This window comes from Corythoichthys intestinalis, chromosome 5 (genome assembly GCF_030265065.1).
Source record: "Corythoichthys intestinalis isolate RoL2023-P3 chromosome 5, ASM3026506v1, whole genome shotgun sequence".
Lineage (NCBI taxonomy): Eukaryota > Metazoa > Chordata > Actinopteri > Syngnathiformes > Syngnathidae > Corythoichthys > Corythoichthys intestinalis.
In genome coordinates this window covers 28,874,888-28,897,242 of record NC_080399.1, presented here as the reverse complement: position 1 = coordinate 28,897,242, position 22,355 = coordinate 28,874,888, and the positions used below count along the sequence as shown (strand labels likewise).

Sequence of the window (22,355 nt, the reverse complement as noted above, 5' to 3'; positions counted from 1 at the left end):
GAACGGGCTCAATGGACAGAGGCAGTCTGAACAAAAAAAGCAGCAACTCCCTCCACAGATTTTCAACGTCTCATCTGATGTTTCCACCCCCATGCTTCACAGTGGGTATGGTGCAATTCAGTATTCCTTCTCCTCCAAACACGAGAACCTGTGTTTCTACCAAAAAGTTCTATTTTGGTTTCATCTGACTATAACACATTCTCCCAGTCCTCTTCTGGATCATCCAAATGCTCTCTAGCGAACCGTAGACAGGCCTAGATGTGTGTTTTCTTCGGCAGGGGGACACGTCTGGCAGTGCAGGATTTGAGTCCCTGGCGGCGCATTGTGTTACTGACAGTAGCCTTTGTTACTCTGGTCCCAGCTCTCTGTAGGTCATTCACTATGTCCCCCCGTGTGGTTCTGGGATTTTTGCTCACCGTTCTTGTTATCATTTTGACGCCACGGGGTGAAGAGGGAGTTGAAAGTCCGTGTTGCCCAACGACAGCCCCAAAGCATCACTGCCCTAGAGGAGATCTGCATGGAAGAATGGGCCAAAATACCAGCAACAGTGTGTGAAAAGCTTGTGAAGAGTTACAGAAAGAGTTTGGCCTCCGTTATTACCAACAAAGGGTACATAACAAAGTATTGAGATGAACTTTTGGTATTGACCAAATACTTATTTTCCACCATGATTTGCAAATAAATTCTTTAAAAATCAAACAATGTGATTTTCTGTTTTTTTCTCCACATTCTGTCTGTCATTGTTGAGGTTTACCCATGTTGACAATTACAGGCCTCACTAATATTTTCATGTAGGAGAACTTGCACAATTCGTGGTTGACTAAATACTTATTTGCCCCTACTGTATATCTTTACATCAAGCATGCATGTGATGGTGAACACTTAATTATGATTTTTTTTTCTTATGTGTTTTCGCTGGTTTTGCATTTAGGCCTATAGACCCTACTCACCTACGTCACAAAATGGGCGTGTCGCTGTTTCCGGCCGCCATATTGTACCTCTTTTTCAGACCTATTCTCATTGTTTTCTATTAGTCGAGCAAGTTATAGAGCAATTCATGGAAGCCCCGGTGTTATCTGACGCTGTAAACTCATTGGATCCGTTGCATAAAAGGCGTTACGTGGAAAAGCTTCAGTTTATCCATTCGCCAGATCCGTATTTGATGCCTAAATCGATGTTTTTCGACCCGCTGGCTTCGCCTGACATCTGATACCCACACAAAATCAGCCTATTCTCACGAAAGTTTGAAAAACTTTAAGAGCTTGGAGGCTTATAAATGCTACGTTGCTGGTTAGGTGAAACACGTCCTCGTACACGAAAATTCGGCAGGAATCTTGTGCTCGGAAGGTGAGTTACGAAATTTTCAATTGAAAATCTTTTGTTCTTGCTAACATCCACTGTCAAGTCTAATGTATTTCATGTCATTTGTCAATGGAGCTAGGGCTTTTAATGTTTATATGGTTTAGCGATAGCACTAACTACATACATACGTGTATGTTGTCGGCGATTAGCCTAGCAATGATCTTAATTGTGGTTGTCAGCCCGAAACCCTCTAAATATATATTAAATGCATCTTACCAGATATAAAATGACTACTACATAATCTGTGGTAGTCGTTTGGAGCCCAGTTGTCTCGTCAAATTGCAGCAGTCAATCGCGGCCTCCTCTTCGTGTCTCTCGGAATACGGTAAAAATTCAAGTCTCTCAGTCTATCTTCTCTGTTTTTGCAACCGACCGCCACACACGACTTCACCATTTTGAGTATTAATGTTGACGAGCAGTAAAACGTGCAATAATAGGAAGAATTTACGAAGCGCTAATGCATTTCTATGGCGAGTATGCGGACATCATGGCGCGGGGGCGTGGCTGTGACGTCACGTGAGTAGGGTCTATAGAAATATCCTCCCTTCCCAACATACCCTTTATGCAATTCATATGAGAATGTATAAGGGTTACATTATTTATAAAAGGATTAGAAAATACAGTACACTGTAAATAAAGAACAATATGTCAGTAACTCCGCCTATATATGGGCGGCTTTGACCCAACTTCTTTCAATGTACTCGAGTCAAAATACGCGGTGGTTCATATTTCTGTGTGCTGTGTGATAAATAAAAAATATTCTTTGTATGCAAAATGTATATTTAAAGATTCTATAAATTATTTCATTATGACTAATACCAAAACGTTTGTATATTCGTGCTTTGAACTTTACATGTTCTTAGTTAACGGATTTGCATAGCCCTTCCAGGACCTTTCCCGCCTCTTCAAAAAAATTCAAATAAAGTTCCAACGTCGCTCTTTAGGATATCTTTAGTATATATTTTGTTATCCTTCCAGGACCTTTCCCGCTGATACAAAGCAGATTTTTTGAGTGCAAGAAGTCCGTTGGCAACGTTGCAATTTTCTGACTCTATTTTACTTTTACCATGGGCTATCTCAAACTAATTGTGGTTGAAAACTTCAAGTCGTGGCGTGGAAAGCACATTATCGGTCCATTAGCAGAGTTTAACTGCATTATTGGCCCTAATGGCTCTGGTAAGTTTTTTTTTTCTACTCCACTCTAGTTTTGTCACGGGCTAATTACCTCGTGTTCCAAGCTAACTGCTAATACTGCACTTGTTATCTTCAATTAACTTATTATAAACTATTTTTGGTCCTTAGAGGATAAAAAAGGGACTTTTCCTAGGTGGGAAATTTGCATTTTAACGTGTAGCTATTTTCGCTACGATTAATGACATTTTAGAAAACTTAGTTTTAAGTTAGGCATAACAGGAACTTCTTTTCAATCTGAATATCGTCACGAAATTCTTAGGGCATTTTGGGAGAATAGTGTTGATAAAAGCAGTAAAGTGCTCTATTACTTTCATTTGTGTTTTGCACTCGTACAGTAAATCAAATTACTGTATATGTATCAACCGAATTTGCTGATTTAACTCATTGGCTGCCATTGACTACGCTAAACGTCCATTCCATTTTGACAGGGAAAGGTTGGCGGTCCTAACAAAATGGATGGACGTCCATCGTTGTCAGTGGCAGTCAATGAATTAATACTACGGATGTTTTCCAATTAAATCTGAAATTAAGCCTTTTGATCCTAATTGATATTTTTTCATAAAACCTAAATCCATTTTTTTCTACAGTATATGTTCAAATTATAAAATGATATAATATATATATATATATATATATGTATATATATATATATAAGTATATTTCAATAAATGATAGTAAAGACATTGTAATCCATTAGAGAAGTTGGTATTTCCTAGTTGTTTATGGATAATAACACGTATCGGTTCACTATTTTAAAAACAGGTAAGTCTAACGTGATGGATGCCATAAGCTTCGCTTTGGGCGAGCGGGCGAGCATACTGCGAGTGAAGCACCTCAGCGACTTGATCCATGGTTCTCACACTGGGCAGCCGGTTTCAGGCGATACTTGCGTCACTCTGGTTTACCAAGAGGACCAGGACCAGGAGATCCTCTTCTCAAGAAGCATCTCTGGCAAGCACACATTCACTTTGACAGGATGTAATAGTTTTGCCTGTAATTTATACAAGTTTTGATGAAGTGCCTTATCAAACACTCATACATAATATACCATATAAAAATCATTTACAATATTTAAGTTATATCAAAATATGTGAGTTAGCACATTTGTTTCGTTTCAATTGGTTACACCAGCTTTTTCCACCAGTTGAAAAGCATGCAATGAAGTAGAAAATAGATTTGACTTTATTGCCTCCAGGAAGTATGGCAGCCAATTAATTTCTTTGAATATTTGTGATTTGAGGGAATATGTTGCAACATTATGTGCTTAAATGATAAATTTATTGACTGTTATTTAGGGGTGCAAATCACAAATATCATACATGCCATATTGATTCCTTGGGAAAAATTATTGGAAATTTGCTAATATTACAAAGTGCCACAATTAAATTTGATTCATGGCCCTTTGTTCCATTTCATATAATATGATTTACATACTTAACATAATTTGCATGTAAGTAATTTGAAACAATTTGATGTTTTGGTAATTTTAATGCTGAAACATTTCTAAAATTTTGAATGAAAACCATTCTTTTACAAAACACTATATCTGAAGATCGCTTTGGTAATCAATGTTTTACGTTTCAATTGATTTGATCGAATCGTTAGGTTAATCAATCAACACATCAATCTGTCCTGACTGCTAATGTGAGCCTACATAACTTTGCAGATGTCAGTCTTTTTCTTTCAAAATAGATTTCTTTCAATTGTTGCTATATTTTCTCAGGCAACTCCTCCGAGTACCTCATCAATGGCCATCGAAATACTTTCAACGGCTACACAGCAGCGCTCGCCAAGATTGGTGTCATCACCAAAGCTCAAAACTGCCTCGTGTTCCAGGTAGAAATTTTGTCACGTTATGTAAAGAATAGTTGTTGCTGGATTTTCAGACCATGTTGCTGGTCACTAGGGAACAGTGGAGTCCATCGTGCTGCAGAACCCTATAGCGCGGGGCAAGCTATTTGAGCTCATTAGTCAGTCCAATGAGTTTGTGGTCGAGTACAACGAGAAAAAGGAGGCCATGCAGAAGGCCAAGGAGGAAGCACATTTTCAGTTTAACAAGAAGAAATCAGTAGCTGTTGAAAGCAAGCAGATGTCTGATGAGAAATCAGAGGTAAGCAACTTTGGGCAAATTAATTTTAAAGATGAATTTTAAAAAATATAACGTCTTTCTTTATATTTATATATTATTTAACAGAATTTACTTTTGTCGTGACATCACAAGCATACCGTAGGTCACGGGTGTTCACAATTTTTTGCTCCAAGATCTACGTTTCAAGGAGACAACCTCCCGCGATCTATCTGTTCCTTTTTAAGGGGCCATCAATGTATGTTGCGAACTACTAGCTTGGTAGCTTTGCATAAATGGTATTACAACACCTGGGGAAATGCTAATATTCCATCATTTATCCATAAACGCATGCCTTTTAGATTCCTGTCATGCCACTTCGTGTAATTACACACATCGCAACACCAAGAAAATGATAGAAATTTGGATTGATTGTGAAACTGAAAGGACCCGCCCCCGAGATCCCGGAAATCTGGCATATTGTGTCACTACAAGGAAACAACCGGCTCAGTGCTTAGTACTGAATGGCGGCGATGATGGCGGACAATTTTGTTTTCTAGTTGCAGCGACGAATCCGACGAAACGAACATTCTTCTAATGGTGACGAGGAGAGTTATGAACCTTTCTTTGGTGTTTTGGCTTATCAATTTGAGCCCAAACGAAAGCCAATGCAGCCTAATGAAAGGATCATTGAGGGGAGCAATCACACTGATGCAACAACAGCAACATATCGTGTGGGAAACACCGAATGGTTTGTTTTGCATTTCTTTTTGTGAGGCTGATACACCGTGACCGCAAAATAATTTATAGAAAAATTATCATTTATTGTGCTATCATAGGTTTTCGCTCTGCCAACAGAAACATATGAATGGGATTAGAGGATCTGTTCTATATATTTTACGAGTGATAATTAATACATGTGTCCAATCCTATATCCAATGCGTGATATGTTTTTTATTATAAAAGATTACTCACTCTGGCCATTTTGAGCTTGGCCGTCCTTTGGTTAGCCTGGGGTGGTCTCATCAGAGCCAGTCATCGTCCTCTTTCTTGTTATCTCGGGACATTTAGGTTGCTGCGCGTGTATGGTGGGCACCGCATCTGCTTTCATCAGCGATTTCTTAGCAAAACCTGACTTCATTTGTCCATAGTTCGAATAGCTTTCAGCTGTAAAATGCGCACCACAAATAACCGTGCCGGAGGCTGGGTCTGCAAAATTAGCTCTCTTAGCGAGAACGAACTTTACTCATTGTCTGCGTAGTCCAGCTCTTTTTCTCGCGTTCGGGAACTCATGGGTACTACATTGCGACAAATGGCTATTTGTACACCACATAGCATGACAGGTTTGAACCATTTTAGCGATTTTTTGATAAAACACGAACGCAACTCTCTCGTCAATAAACAACGATGGCACCTGCCTCGACCTTTGTTTCCTTGTTGTGACGTCTCCGCCCCATACGGCTGTTTCCGGAATACTTTCGGTAATGTTCGTAATTTTCGATCTATTTTCGATAACTGGTCATGAATATGATTTCTTTTTTTTTTTTTTTTGTTAACTTTATTAATATTTGTTATCTTGCCACATAACGGTTCTATTGATATCTCACAGCCCCTTAGTATTATAATACCTTTTAACTGACAGATGTTGTTTGAGCATGCACAGTGACCTAAGTGTGGGTAAAAAAAAAAATTTTTTTAAAGTAGACATCTCTTGACTGGTTGCCCTGTATATCAATCAAGTGATGGGATTGATGATAGGCGTACAGTATGTCTATTATTATTATTATTATTTTTTTTTAAATCACTACAATTCAACTTTATTTGTATTAGCGCTGAAACGACTACCCGAATAATTTTAGTAACTGTATTTTAAAAATTGATGAAGGCATTTTCTTTGCTTTAGGGTATCGTTTAATTTTGCTAGTTTTAAGCATGATGTTTTGCCAGGACTACTTTTAATGTGGCATAACGTGCTCACGTCATGTCCGTAGAGGAAGAAGTGAGCGGCGGCGCTATATTTGATTTCAACCACCCATGAATGTAGAGGTAGCGACAGAGAAACCGACGAAAGCGAAGAAAAAGGCACCAAGAAAAAGCAGAAAATGTCAAAAGTGTGGGAGAAAAAGGCACCAAGAAAAAGCAGTAAATGTCAAAAGTGTGGGATAATTTCAAGCTGGACATCAAGGCGAACACTGTTTCATGTATTCGCTTGTAAGACAGTGCTTGCATAATACTACCTCTGCCCGGCCCCGGCTACCTGCGGCTCCGTCGACGCTTCCGCACCCCCAGCTGGACCCCACGGCCGATAATCACCCCTGAAACCCAAACGCCACTGTGCGACCCGTCTACCTAGCCCCCGTTCAACTGAAGGCACCACGTTTACTCCGAGAGTGGAGGCGCAATACTCGGGACAAGGTCAAATTAGCGCTAATTAATAACATTAACGTTACTGTACCTCGTGAACGTAATGCTAGGCCTGCGGAGGGCTAGGTTTCGATTAATTATGACTACTGTCGATGCGTGGCTAACATATCTTTCATACAGGCTTTATATGTAAAAAACAGCGCTGTAGAGTGATGAGGGTGTAAAATAAAAATATAATAAAGCTAACTATCAATTTTAGCTGGGTAGTCATTGATGGATAAAACACCAAGTAGCACTGTTGCCTAATGTGCTCCAATATAGCAGGTGTCATACATTTATTTTGAACACTGCAAAAACGCAATCCTATCAGGACTTACAATTTAGACTTAAACTTAAAACTTAACTCGAATGTAAAAATAGCTTGACACAATTGGAAATTCAATTGAAACACATGGGAAAAGCACCTAAATTTTAAATGATGTGTGTTATCAAGCATAATGGCATTTTTCGAATTTTTTCAGTAGAATACTCGATTACGAAAATATTCCATAGCTGCAGTCCTAACTTGTTTAGCGCCATATAGCGCATACAAAGGTCAGCAGCAATATTGCACAACAAAACATTATAAAGCCTTTTTTGGCCTAAAATGTTTTTTTTTTTTTTTTTTGTGATGCCTTGATCTAACCACACGATCGTTGTGATCGACTGGTAGATTGCGATCAACGTAATGAACATCCCTGCTGTAAGTAGTGTTGCTTTCCATAGATCATTAGTGCTGCAGAGGTATGGAGGTAGATTTGTGTCTTTATTATTCAATCAAAAAAAAAGTTGCTTCGATCAAATAAAAAGTTGCTTCAATCAAAATATATACTTTCAATCGAAGAAAATGTCACTTCAATCAAAATAAATGTGTTTGAATGCAAAAATAAATTTGAAACTCAAAAAAATATATTTGAAAACTATTTTTCTTTGATTGAATTTTATTTTTTTGATCAAAGTCAAGTTTTTTTTAATTGAAACACCATTTTTGATTGAAGTCATGTAATTTTCCATTTGGACCACATTTTGGCTAGGACATTTGTGTCTTTATTATTCAATCAAAAAATAAATTGCTTCAAACAAAAAAATATATATTTTCAAAAGAAAAATCACTTCAATCAATTTTTTTTTTTTAAATCAATCGTAGAAAAAAAGGTTTGAATGTGAAAAAATATTTGAGACTCAGAAATTCACATTTGAACACTTTATTTTTCATTCAAACTGTTTTCTTTGATTGAAGCAATCCTTTTTGTGTTTGAGCCATATTAGGGGTAGGACATTTGTGTCAAAATCATTCAATCGCAATAAAAGTTGCTTTAATCAAAAAACTATTTTTAATGAAAGAAAAAAATCATTTGCAAAAACTTTTTTTTTTTTTAAATATATTTTTTATTTGAAATATATATTTATTTTTTTATTGAAGTGTCACTTTTTTTGAAAAGCAAAAAGTTTTAAACTTATTTTTTTCAAAGTGGAAAAAGTTTTGAACACACTTTTTTTTTTTGAAGTGGAAAAAGTTTTGAAGGCACTTTTTTTCGATTGAATCATTTTGACACAAAGATTCTCCTTCAACGCTAGTTCCGGTGTGTTTGATTGGCAGGTAGCTGAGCCAATGACATAAAAGTATGAAGCAAGCATAATGGCCACCAGGGCTCCATCCAGCTATCGGAGTCTGTTGGAGTCTAAGCCGAATATAGGGCACCGGTACGGGCGTGTGACATCGGCATTTCACCGGAGTACGGTGCCCTGTTGCTTAATGTGATTTAACACGGCGAACTTCACCCGCTGCCCTGACGTGACGGTTGGCAATTGGTTCCAACCAGTGTCCGCGACGCGCCGGTACGGGAGTGGTCGGCGAGTGGCCCGACACTAGCCTGCCCAGTAAGCGAGTGGACTACCGGCGAGTCGCCGGCGTCCACGCCGGCAGCCCCATCACTTCAGCTTTGAATGAGTGCCGTGTCATTCGCGGGGCGTCCACTCGACAGCCGGCCTCCGCGCCTGGGGGGTGATATCGGGGTCCGACCAGTGTGCCACGACAGGGCACCGTACCGTTGCGGGTACTCCGGTGAAATGATTTTTTTCTTTCATTAAAAATAGTTTTTTGATTAAAGCATCTTTTATTGCGATTGAATGATTTTGACACAAATGTCCTACCCCTAATATGGCTCAAACACAAAAAGGATTGCTTCAATCAAAGAAAACAGTTTGAATGAAAAATAAAGTGTTCAAATGTGAATTTCTGAGTCTCAAATATTTTTTCACATTCAAACCTTTTTTTCTACGATTGATTTAAAAAAAAAAATTGATTGAAGTGATTTTTCTTTTGAAAATATATATTTTTTTGTTTGAAGCAATTTATTTTTTGATTGAATAATAAAGACACAAATGTCCTAGCCAAAATGTGGTCCAAACGGAAAATTACATGACTTCAATCAAAAATGGTGTTTCAATTAAAAAAAATTTGACTTTGATCAAAAAAATAAAATTCAATCAAAGAAAAATAGTTTTCAAATATATTTTTTTGAGTTTCAAATTTATTTTTGTATTCAAACACATTTTTTATATTGAAGTGACGTTTTCTTCGATCGAAAGTATATATTTTGATTGAAGCTACTTTTTATTTGATCGAAGCAACTTTTTTTTTGATTGAATAATAAAGACACAAATCTACTGTGCCACAGTAAGTAATGCCATATTGCAACACTAGGAATCACAGTTCTTTATATGGTTGAAACTCAAAATCTCAAATATTATATAATCAGTAAAAAGAAAGCCGTTAACGGACAACAACCCCCCCAAAATGCTAAACATGCATGCCATGTTTTTAATTCATAAATTCCATAATTCATGAACTGCATGTGTATATATACTTCTGCAATAATCAGACATCATTTAGGGTTTTCCCCAGAAAACTTGCAAAGTCCTGTGATAGAGAAGCCAGCCTGAGGCCCACCATGTTTTGGGGAAAACATTTAATACAATACATTTAAAAAAAAGAATGTTAAAAATAATATGAATTTACAGGCGAAGCATGGTAGCGTGCTAGACTTATAAAGCACTGAGGAAAGCCCTGTCATCAAATTATATTTTCTTTCTTTTTCCAGGCCCAGAAGTACCAGAGCCTCGTGGATGTTATTCAAGAAAAGCGTATGCAGCTGAGCTTGGCTGTGCTCTATCATAACGAGAAGGCAATTGAGAGAACCAGCAACACTCTGAGTGTCATGCAGGGGACTGTTGCTGCTCAGAGTGCTTCTTTGCAGGATTGGGAGGAGACTGTGAAAACCCTCAAGAAGGAGCACGGACGCCTGGTCAGGGAGCAGCAGCAAATGGAGAAAGAGATCCGGTTAGTTCATTTCTACTTGCTTTTTTCCACATTTTCAAAAATATAACATTGAGTCTGCATCAAAAAAAAAAAAAACACGTGCCATTTTATCATATGTGCTCTTAACCCTTTGTAGCAAACTCATTTAAATACTATGTAAATAATAATATTAGTTAATAATAATTAGTTTAGTATATTTTATTGATTTTAATTTCACAAGTTTTTTTTTATTATCATTATTATAATTGTGAGGTTCCCAAGAGTCATTAAAAAGTCTTGAAGCGTCTTAAATTTAAAATCTGGAGAATCAAGGTCTTAAATTGTCTCAAATTTAATGGAAACTTGCAGTAGGTATTAAATTTCCAGACAATGCATTTAATGCTAGTGAGTAGTGAAATGACTTTAGTACTATTGCTTCAACGATTAATCGATAAACTCGAGTAATTCGATTAGAAAAAAAGATTCACATTAAATTATGCTGCATCGAGTATTCGTTTAATTAAAGTGGCGTTTTAATGGTTTGTTTTCAAAGTGTTTGTTTTTAGTTTTTATTGATTTGGGTGGATACACTGCCCCCAGTGGCAACAGTGAATATGACATAACTCATTTCACATGGCTGAATCCAGCTGCTCTCTGTTAAGCCCAACATAAGCTCATTTTTTGTTTTAGCTAATGTTTTTGAATGCATTTGTATTTTAGTTCATTCGTATATTTAGCCGTTTTTTGTGGAAATATGTGTTTGAACCATTTGTTAAGAGCATTGTATTGTTAAAAATAAAGACGTCCTGGATTATTCATGTTTTATTAAAACATTTTTCTTTAGATATGTAAACAGTTAAAAAACAGTAACTAACTACTTTCCATTAGTAACAAGATAAAGCTATGAGGCATAAAATATTGCCAAACATTTTCTTTTAAATAGTGAAATGTAAACACTGATAATTAAACTGCAGGAAAATAACAATTAAAGTGCAACACTTCAACATTAAATTTTTTAACAATCCGTACCAATTGTTGTGACTTTTCGTTCAATCTCCCAAGGCTCAGCTACCGAAAAAAACTGGTCTGCACAGTTTACTATGTCTGTCGTTGGCTTTTTGCACAGTCAGGACGGAAGACACCAAATGCCATTCATTGTTGACGACTTGTATTGTATGTGCGGTCACTCCAAAATAGTTAGAATTGCCCAAGAAAGTCCAGTGGTACCATGTCAAACCAACCTACCCGACAAACTTCAAAAGGTCTTCTTTGGTCTGCTTTTCGTCATCGTATAGCAGCTTGCACAAGTGCCGTCCGAGGCGGCCCGCTGAGTGCAACCGCGACCGCCAAGCCGACCCCGCCAGGACCCTTGCCGCCGCCGCGCCCTGGTTAAAGGGCGGGCGGGAAGAGGCGCGGCCGCGTCGGCAGCTTGCACAAAACGATGCTCTTGTCCATTGTCCCATCAGGACGCGTTTTATAGGGAATAACTAGTCCCTAACTGTCCAAATAAAACGTCCCTCCCATCACTGCTACTGTTAGCGTTTGTTTGTGTGCGTCAGATTTATTGGCGTACTAGAAGCACGTGAGTAGGAAGGTTCCGCATGCGTACAAATGGAATTGAAACAATTAATTGCGTTAAAATTTTTAACGCATCAAAAGCTTTATAATTAATTAATCGAAATTAATGCGTTAAAGTCCCAGCCTTAGTTCACAGTGAAATAAAATATTTTTTTCCTCTACATCAGGAATTGTTGCGACATGTTTTGCTCTTAAATTATATTTTTATGGTATTAAAAATTTCTTGAAAAGCATTAAATTTGACTTTTAAAATAGTGCAAGAATCCTGATTTATTCATTAAATATTTTGCATAAAATTAATATCCAAAAATACAATAATCAGGCATGAAAATCACTCACCTTTCGGCGAAATTCACCGTTCTGAAGTAAAAAAGGGTGACCTACGTGAATTGTGTAGATCCGAGGACACAATTTTAAGGGGGGGTCGTAATTCCATCTAACTAACTAACAATGTGTTTTATTGAAGTTTCTAAGCCTGTCGCGACAAGTCCATTTTTGGCAAGGTAAATAAAACACTGCTGCGTGTTATCACCGCGTGCGTGCATGCATACATTTGTGCGTGCGTGTAGATGACATATGAGACTTGTTCATTTCACAGATGTTTATTGGTAATCAATACTGTACGTAGATACGCCGTAGAATTAAGGTTCAGACATACAAAATAAGGAAACACATGTTTGAAACACATATTAAACACTGTAAACGTTAGCATTGCTACATTGAGACTAATGGGGAAAAAAGACAGCTTACTTTAGCCAGCTAAACATTAAAAATTGCTGGTTAACAGCATTTGCATACGAAAAAAAAAAAATCAATGAGTGACACCACAAGCAATGACAAAAAGTGCTTTTTTGCGGAGTGTGAAGCTGTTAGCGGTTTAGCGAACGCACTTCCGGTGAACATTTCAAAATAAAAGCATGTCACGTTCATATAAATAAGGATTTCTGGAGTTAATCCCCCATACTCCAGAATTAATACAATCAAGGGCGTAGTTTTGGTCTCAACATTGGTAGTGACGATATAACAACATAACCTGCATGTACACCTTTTGCTGGGGCCGGGACATTAATAAGACCAAACAGATTGGGAGAACAGCTGTCAGGGGTACATTTCTCACGAATATGAACCTAATGAATTGATAGGCAAAATGATCAAGGCAAAAATAAATCTGTACTAACTTTCGTTCAGGTGACGCACTGTTCGATTCAAACTTTTGTTTTAAAAAACTACTAAAGAAACATTTTGAAAGCTTAACCAGAATAAATTATATTAACATGCACAATAAATACAATCTTGCTAATAAGCTATTTACTATCCAGGAATGCAAAAAATAAACATTTGTCTTAAGAGCACTCAACATGTCTAAATAAATAAATATAACTGAAAAGAACTTCTTAGTCAGGGACCAGGGTATAACAAAAATAAAGAAAACTGGAGCGTTTTTGTCCACAAGTAGAGCTAAATACAACAGAAAATGAAAACTTTTTACCCCGACTATGATTAATGTATAATAAAATGAAAATAATCTCTGCATAGGCTGCAAATATGTTTTTTAAAAATAAATAATGTAGAAAATAAATAAATACATTTTAAATAGATGCAACTCATCAGCCAATCAAATGTGCGTTTGAGGGAGAAAAAAATGGAACAGCACATTCAGCAAGTGAAAAGGGGTAAATTAAGTCCGAACATAATGAAAATAATTCACTTAATAATGGTAGGGTCAATTCTATCCTTACAACATATGGGAAGACAATCTACTGTAAATTACTATATAACTGAAGTCATTATATAATGCAAATAAGGTTGCTTAAAATTTGGATGGGACAATTTGAGCAGCCTGAAAAGTTGGTAGTGTTATGTCCCTACCGTCCCTATGCAAACCTACACCCTTGAATACTATAATATGTAAATACTATAATACTACAGAATTCAGATTCTACACTAAGAATAGCTTTAAAATGACACCCTTTTTGTAAAATATGATTGGCAATGAATATTATAATTATTATAATACTATTATATATAGTAGTATACTATAATAATAATGCTATATATTTTTTTAAAGAATTGTTTTGAGTAATGATGGAAAGGTGAAGTCAGTGTTCTGAATCTGTTTACATTCCATTCTTTTGTACAAGGAAATGCTATCAACATTAGACCTCATTGTATTTGTGTGATTAATTATTGTTATTTACATGTTTATTTGTACTTTAATAAAGAATTTAAGTGTTCCAAATGTTTTTGTGAATTAAAAAGCGGCAACAAAAATTTCATTGCTAAAATAGTTTAAAAAAAAAAAAAAAATTTTTTTTTTTTTATTGGTCGACTAATCGTGAAAATAGTCGGCTGACTAATCGGGAGAAAATTAGTCATTTGGGACAGCCCTACCAGAACATATTTCCTGCACACCCTTCTCACCTTTTTAACCCCTGACCCATTTTCATGCCTGAATAATTATTAATGTTATTAAGGATATACATATTAATTATACCGGTAACTGAGATATAGCATCCACCTGTCATGCATGTGGAGACCACACTTCAATACCAAAATTTGATATGCACGTATGTGGTCGCCAAGTCTTTATGGTGTTATTTATTTATTTATTTTTAATGACTAATAATAGAGAAAAAGCGGCATGGAAAATGAATGAATGAATAAATGACCTTATGAAGGGTTTAAGCAGAAACTAAAGTCTTACGATTATTATGGGTTGCTTTAGAGTATATATTTAATGTGAGAGCTGTATGGATGAACCTTGATTGACTAGATCTCCCATGAACCTATGCCCAGTTCCCAGGAGCATGTACTGTCCCAATCTCGCTCTCATTTCATCAACGCCAAAGTAAACACCTCTCATCATATCAAGAGAAGAGATGAGCTTCAAGCTTTGATGAAAAACAACCAGAAAATCATAGCTCGAATAGAACAGGAGCTTACTGAGGCCCAGTTGGAGAAAACAGACCTGGAGAACACCTGGAAGGTCTGTGAGGAGCAATTTAGGAAACAGAGAATGTCCCAGGTCAGAGACATCGAGCTGGATGACAGTCAGGTGAGTGTGTCAGAGGAATTCAAGTTATTAAAATTGCATGTGTTTAGTGACATTATGTGGTGTTTTCCTGACAAATGTTCTTGACAGCGTGAGCGCTACAGGGAGCTCAAGGACTTGGCCATGAAGCAGAGCGCAATTCTGTGTCAAGAAGCCCAGAAAATAAACAGAGATACCAAGGCAGCGTATGATCAGTTGGCGTTTGACCAGCGTAAAAAGAAGGAAGTTGAGGTAATGGTTTAAAAAAAAAAAAAAAAAAAAAGCAACTAGTTTGTAGTCTGCGGCCTACAATACTTTAAGGCACTGTCCAGTCGAAGTAAAAATTATTTAATAGTTTGATTGGAGGAATGTAAATACTATTGTTAACTTTTTAAACTGCTCATTTTTGGTCGTTTGAATAACGTCACCATGTTTTGTGCGTTGTGGCATGTCCAATTTTTTATTTGTTGTTCAAGTCCTTGCTAAGCAGGACGTGACGACACCTGGACCTGTCACGAAACCCGATTCAATTTTAGATCCTGGCAAAAATCCAGACAACAAAAGAGTTTCTGGCTATAACTCAAGCGATTCAGCACTCAGTTGTTCTCAGCTTGTGTCCGTGTTTTTAGCACTTATTTTCAAACATATTTCATCATGTAGACACTGTAGAAGCAAATAATCAAAATGACTGGAAATTGCCTTTAATTTGCTTTACGAAAAAAATTATTATTAATAGAAATAATATTATTAGTAAACTTGTTTTTCTCAAGCTGTGGCTGGACTACAGTTCTTTTCCCTTTTCTTGCTCTTAAATCTTATTGTTCATCTTATCAAAATATTTTGGACGGTTGACCTTTTACTGTATTTACTTTTCGTCTAGTAAGTTAAAAGACTAAAAATGACACAATATTTCATTGCATTTAAACAAAACAACAAAAGTTGAAGTGCATTTCTATCCACATGATATTTACTTAATGTAATGGAAAATCTCGACTATTTCTTTTTTGGGGTGTAATTGAAAAATCTCAAATGTAACTGGTGATAATGACTCTTGCTGTAGACTGGCATCCAGAACAACAAGTCGCACTTGGATGAATTGACCTGCAGAGCAAAGAAACTTGAGGAGTACACTAAAACTTCCAGGTAATTCTGTATGCCCTTATGTTGTACACATAAATACAGTGATCCCTCGCGACTTTGTGGTTCACGTTTCGCGGATTCCGTGCATCGCGGGGTTTAAAAAGAGTCATCAAAAATTAAAACTAAAGAAATATGCAGTGTTTCATTTTGAGGCGCAGGAGACATTATTTCGCAGCAAGGCAGACGTGACTCAGGGGCTCTGTACATAGTCAAGGTAGGGCTGGGCGATACGGCCTTAAGTGCGTATCACGGTAAATTGAGCAGATTTACTTCGATGACGATAAATTTGCCCAAGCGGGCTGTTATATAATTTGAAAATCTGAATAAATGCATGAAATACAAATTAATCATTTCTCTTTGATTTATTTACCAGCTTTAAATTTAACAATTGTACATGCAGTCTAAACAACATACAATAAGTAGAAGTATATAAAAATTTCTTGTAAAGAATAAGAACTCAAGTATGAACATTTATAACAGCTTGTCTGACTTCAACAATGTACAACATTATAAAAATCGGTACGACGACTGTGCAAATATGTCATTGTAACACAAATGACTTACAGTACACTTAACAGTACACTTGAAACAGACAACTTATTGTTAATGGCTGCTGTGACATAATTACTCAACACGAGTGTTTACTTCAAGGTTTCATTTTTTTTTTTTTTCCAGAGCATGTTTTTAATACATGCACGCACACTTGCACCGCCCACACAGACACAGCTACATTAAAGCTATTATGCTCTGATGCCAGTGAAATACTCAAGATTTTATGATGGCAGTTGTAGGATCCTAAATAAGGTTGAGTTGGATATTCATGTTAGTTGTGAATAATTTATATTTTGGTTCTATAAGACAGGCTTGTGATTTGTTTGTTTGGTTTCGTGGGATGGGCTTGTGACGTCACGTCGTACGATGTTGATGCTGGGGGAGCTGTGGGGGGCGGGCAGTTGGCTCTAAGGCAGAGAAGAAGGAATAAGATAGAGCCTCAATAGTTTTTTGACCACTCTCTCTCTTTCCCTCTCTGGATTAATCTCTCTTTATTTTCTATGTTTTTGGATCTCTCAGTTTGCTCTTTTGTTGACGCCTTTTGTTAGAATTAAAAGAACGAACTCAATGCGAGCAGTGGGAGTATTTATTCCCGCTGTCTAGTGGGCTGGTGAGGAGGACGAGGGGAAGTATGTCGATTCTGAAGGCTTTTTTGTTTTTCAAACTACAGCATTAATGACACAGAATAAAGCAAGCACATACAGAAAAATAGCTGTGGCCATTAAACGGTCATATTATAGGCTTCACCGTTGGATTATACTTTATGCTGAATGCTTTACCATCATGAAAGCTATTAGAGAAATCACACACACACAGAGATACAAAATAACGCGACATACTGATTGCTAGATGCAGTCCGTTCCCAATCCACTCATTAAGTTCAGCCGTTTCGACAAGGTTAGAGCTGCTATCCGACTCCATCATGTTCATTCGTTGCGTTAGCCGCTTGCGTTAGCCTGTGGCCTGGCTACCAGTAGAAAACACTGAAAGCACCCTCTTCTGAAATCGTGAGAACCAGGGAGGACAGCCGGTGAAAGCCTGTCTGGAGGCTGCCAAGAGTCTACTTAATGTCGGTGGAAAGTTTGGTGAAGCTCCCTTAAAGTGCCTGTGACATGAAAAAGCATGTTTATTTCATAATACACGCGGTATTTTATGATCCTGAATGAAAAGGACCGCTTGGATGTGTGTGGAAGCGATCGCTATATTTATTTAGTTTTTTTGAATCCCGCGTCATGAAAATGAGTGACTTCCGGCAACAGTCTCAAGTTGAGAAAGAGGGCGCTATGACGTGTACGGAGGAAGGAGTCTTCTTCACTATACAGCTGTACTGTTGTATGAGAAGGACTAAGGATTCAGCTGATTTTTTTGTGGATTAATTATTTTTCGCATCACACCAGCCAAACGGCTGCAGAAAAATCTTGCTGTACGAGGGAGAGGCGTGTGCGCCTTTTTTGGGTTTCAAAAGGTTCCCATTCACCGGTGGATTTTGGCCAAAAGAAGCCCTACTACTGTGGGACCATGGGACTTACGAGGAAGGGAGTAAACATGTGTTTTGTATTATGTCAAATACTGGGATCATTTTAATATGCAGGTGGCTTGCATTTTGTGGCTTGCATGCTCCTTGTCCCCTCGGCTGACAACCGGCAGCTTGTCGCACATCCCCCCGCCGGGAGAGCACTATACTCTGTTTATTGTGCTCATGTGCCAGGTGTTCGATCAAATTTTCCATCAGAAATTGCAACTTTGTGTTAAAAATAGCCCCGAATACAGCGATTACAAAGTAAACACTACAAACTTTCTTTAAATAAAGGACTACTTACGTTTGATCATGGATGGTAATGTAAAAAGCTCTCCTCATACACATCAGTTGCACGTATTAGCTGCACAACAACTGCAGCCGCCCTCCTCCACTCAGTCTCTCGCTGTTTACGACTTCGCCGTGTAGTAAAGCATTATTTTGCCATATTCACATTTGGCAGCTACATGCTCCTCCGACATCGAACTGTTTGTTCGGCGGTCATTGTCCAGCTGCTTCCCCGGCGAGCTCTCCTGTCCGTAGTAGCAGGGGAACGAGTTGTAAATTGCTCTCCACCGGGCGAGTTGGCGATCGGCGAAGACAACCGACAACCCAGTCGTCATGTGAAATGTCCGGGCTAGTTATTTGGGATTTTCCGCTTCGAAGACTTTGAAACATCACTCGGTTCGGGTTAGCATGTCAGCTAGCTGTCAGGCCTCTTGTTTTGTTTACATTCTCCGAAGCTGGGGAAAGGAAATGATATAAGCTCGATTTAGGTGGCATAAAATATCGTTCTGGAGGTGCGACAGTAAAGGTGAAGTCGACAGTTTAGACCATTATGAAGTAATTTTGCCATGCCGACCTGAATAAATACATTTTTATTATTTCATATTCCATTTAGCACAGGACTGTTATTTGTCATGACCATGCCATTTTTTTAGCTATTGAGGAAAAATACTATGATTAAAAGAATATCCTGTAAAAATATTGGAGTAGAGAGACGGAAACAATGACATTTTGCAGCTCTCTTTGTCGCGTTTTCCTCGTTCTGAATAATTCCCCCTCAACGGGTTGACTGGTCCTTCTCAAGCTATTTATTTAGCTATTGGGGAAAAATACTTGGATAAAAAGAATATCCTGTAAAAATATTGGAGTAGACAGACTGAAACAATTACATTTTGCGGCTCACTTCGTTGGGTTTTCCTCGTTGTGACTAATTCCCCCTCAATGGGCTGCATACTAAATCAGATGAAATCGTGACTCCGCTGACGTCATCCACCTGTTGGGGACGCTAGATCCCTTTAATGGTAGGCGTGGCTAACTGGCAGATTAAAAGACTAATTTCTCGTCATCTGCGCTTTGCTAAATTGTTGTATTTAGTCGAATCGTCTCAAAATATGATTCTAATTTACATAATAATCCTATTTAAGACTTTTTTCTCCTGTCGTACGCACTTTTAAGCCCGACTCCATCACATTTGCTTGTAGCGTTAGCCGCTAGCGTAAGCCTACTGGGCTTCTGTTGATCTGATTTCCTGATAACCACGTGGCTTCATACGTAAGCACACTGACTGCTTTCTTAAAGGGGAATGTACATAGCCAAACAACATAGAGTCAAAGCAGGATGAAAGGACTATATTTTCCTTATTTTATTAAATTTTTGAATTTACCGACATGGTCAAAATTACGTCGGTCATCGTGAAGAATTTCGGTAAAATGTAGCCCAAACACAAAACAACATTACTTCAATCAAAAAAGTTACTTCAGTCAAAAAAAAAAAAAAACTCAATTCAGTCAAAAAAAACATTTTCATTCAAAGTAAAAGAGTGTTCAAATGCAAAGTTTTGAGTCTCAAATGTATTTTTGCATTCAAACACTTTTTTTATCTGATTGATTTTTTTTAATTGAAGTGATGACCTTTTTTATTGAAAATATATATTTTGATTGACGTAGCTTAATACTAATAAAGACACAAATCTACCTCCATATACTGTAGAGCATCTCTGGATGAGTTCCATCAAAAGGAGGAGAGCTTGCAGGCAGACTTGCAGTCCAGCAGAGAGCGTGCCATCATTATACAAGAGGAGTTGAAACAGATACTGCATCAACTGGAAGACGCTTGCCTGGAGAGCCATGAGAGCAAGCGTCAGCTGCGGCGCAAAGACATGCTGGAAAAGATGCACAGGCTTTTCGCTGATGGCGTGGTAAGAAATACATGAAGATGATAGCAACTGAAAGCAAAACGGGACAAATTTGCCATGTGTTTCTTGTCCTAGTATGGGCGCCTTTGTGACCTGTGCAGCCCTATCCATAAGAGGTATCGGCTGGCCGTCACTAAGGTTTTTGGCCACTTCTTGAAGGCCATAGTGGTGTCGACAGAGAAAGTGGCCCAGGCCTGCATCAAGATGCTAAAAGAGGAGCGGGCTGAACCTGAGACCTTCCTTCCCGTCGACTACTTGGATGTAAGAGCTTTAATAATGTAAATACCCCACTATAGAGTGAATCTATCTGACTATAAGCCACTCCAGCCAATACAGCTATACTCATCTACTGTAAGCCACAGGTGTCCACGTTTTGATTGAGGGTATTTACATAGAAATATTTTACACTCTACAGTAGGGCTGCAGCTATCGAATATTTAGTAATCGAGTATTCGACTGAAAATTCTTTCGATTAATCGGATAAAACATTATTTTTTAGGTAAAGAGCAATTAAAAACATACATGAGAAAACGACATTTCATCTAATACTGTACCATTTTCAGTCAATGTTTTTATTTTCGATGTACATTGTTGAAAACAGCCAACAATTGCATCTCAGATGAGACTAGAAAAAAAAAAAAAAATTCACTGCTTTCACGGAAAAAACTTATGATCTTATAAAAAAAAAGAGATTCTTATTTCTTACCTAAAAATGTCATTACGCTTGATAACACACATCACTTAAAAGTTAGATGTTCTTCCTACATGTTTGATTGAATTTCCATTTGTGTCAAGCTATTTTTAGTTCTAGTTAAGTTTTAAGTTAGTCTAAACCAGACATGTCCAAAGTCCGCCCCTGGGGCCAAATGCGGCCCGTGGTCAAATTTCATCCGGCCCCCGGCCTCTGTCATAAAATCAATCACATCTGGCCCGCACACAGACTTAATAAATTGGTCAGCAGTACCGCAACCAGCATATGAAGTAGCTTACACACGAAATGCTGCTCCTCATTTACCCACTAAAAGGCAGCAGCACTTTAACCCTCTATTGCCAAATGTATCACATGATTTTGAGACTAATTTAGAATTTTGACATTTCTTTTTGAAAAAAAAAAATGATGGATGCAATTCAACACATGCATCTGCAGGTTCCATGAGAAAAAACATGATTTAGCATGGGTTATAGACAGGGGTGCACATAATTTTTTTGCCCAGGTTCTCAGAGGAGGACCTGGAGATGTGACTTGGTCTTCATTGAGCTTGAGAGCCGACCCGCCTGATACGATAAATTTATGACAAGCTTTACTTAGAGCCAATTGACTTTAATTATTTATATTAACAATTAATGCTTGATTAACATCAACTGGCACAACAAAATTGCCATTACTTTGAAGTGAAATGTAAAGAAATAAACATAAAAGCACCAATTCAAAATAAAGGGCATTATGCGGCTCCCACATTAACTCCAAGCCTTTTTAAAAGTGGGATGTCCTCCTCATAAGACCTCATTGAACGTGCATGTTTAGCGTTGTAAAATGCGAGCAAAAACACGTTTGTCAGTGCATGTCGCTGTTCATTACCTTTATTCCGCCCTATTCCGCCACTTGTCTGACATCGATAGTTTGCTTAATTGCCACATGCTCTCTGTTTTTTTCGTGCTTTTCAAAGTTTGGATGGCTGAAATTCTTTGACCCTACATAAAATGCGCTGCTCTTATCGGCGACATTGGGATTCTCACGGCACGTTTTGTAACGCATTTCCGTGCGAGCATCATTTGCTTCTAGCCATGGTACCTACTGTAGCCACTTTTCAGCAAAAGTCCTTTTTTTTTTCGGTAGCTCCGGTGACGTCTCTGTCGTCTGTCTGTCTTTTGACAGGGGTGGGGGATTACGGAAATAATTACTCAGTGTGGCCTGCCTCTTCGACATTTTGAGAAGTTATTTTCTCGTCCATCCATCCATCCATTATTTTCCGCTTGTTCCGGGGTCGGGTCGCGGGGGCAGCAGCTTTAACA

The 22,355-nt window shown here is 37.8% G+C and overlaps 1 protein-coding gene across 3 annotated transcripts in view; it reads left to right on the top strand.

The window, feature by feature from the left end:
- Window positions 1–1,046: 1,046 nt before the first annotated feature.
- The window catches only part of smc1b (structural maintenance of chromosomes 1B), a 67,245-nt gene continuing 45,936 nt past the window's right edge, over window positions 1,047–22,355 (top strand). For 2 of the 3 annotated variants that reach the window (XR_009063366.1, XM_057837938.1), the window contains exons 1-10: window positions 2,334–2,538; window positions 3,319–3,507; window positions 4,280–4,392; window positions 4,463–4,666; window positions 10,129–10,367; window positions 14,700–14,958; window positions 15,046–15,186; window positions 15,995–16,077; window positions 20,138–20,345; window positions 20,418–20,603. Coding sequence is in view for 2 of the 3 variants with exons in the window: in XM_057837938.1 (XP_057693921.1) it covers window positions 2,430–2,538; window positions 3,319–3,507; window positions 4,280–4,392; window positions 4,463–4,666; window positions 10,129–10,367; window positions 14,700–14,958; window positions 15,046–15,186; window positions 15,995–16,077; window positions 20,138–20,345; window positions 20,418–20,603 (1,731 nt within the window). In the remaining variant the exon portion in view is untranslated. Of the gene's footprint in view, window positions 1,348–2,333; window positions 2,539–3,318; window positions 3,508–4,279; window positions 4,393–4,462; window positions 4,667–10,128; window positions 10,368–14,699; window positions 14,959–15,045; window positions 15,187–15,994; window positions 16,078–20,137; window positions 20,346–20,417; window positions 20,604–22,355 lie in introns of those variants that run through there. The other variant, XM_057837939.1, reaches the window with a different exon arrangement.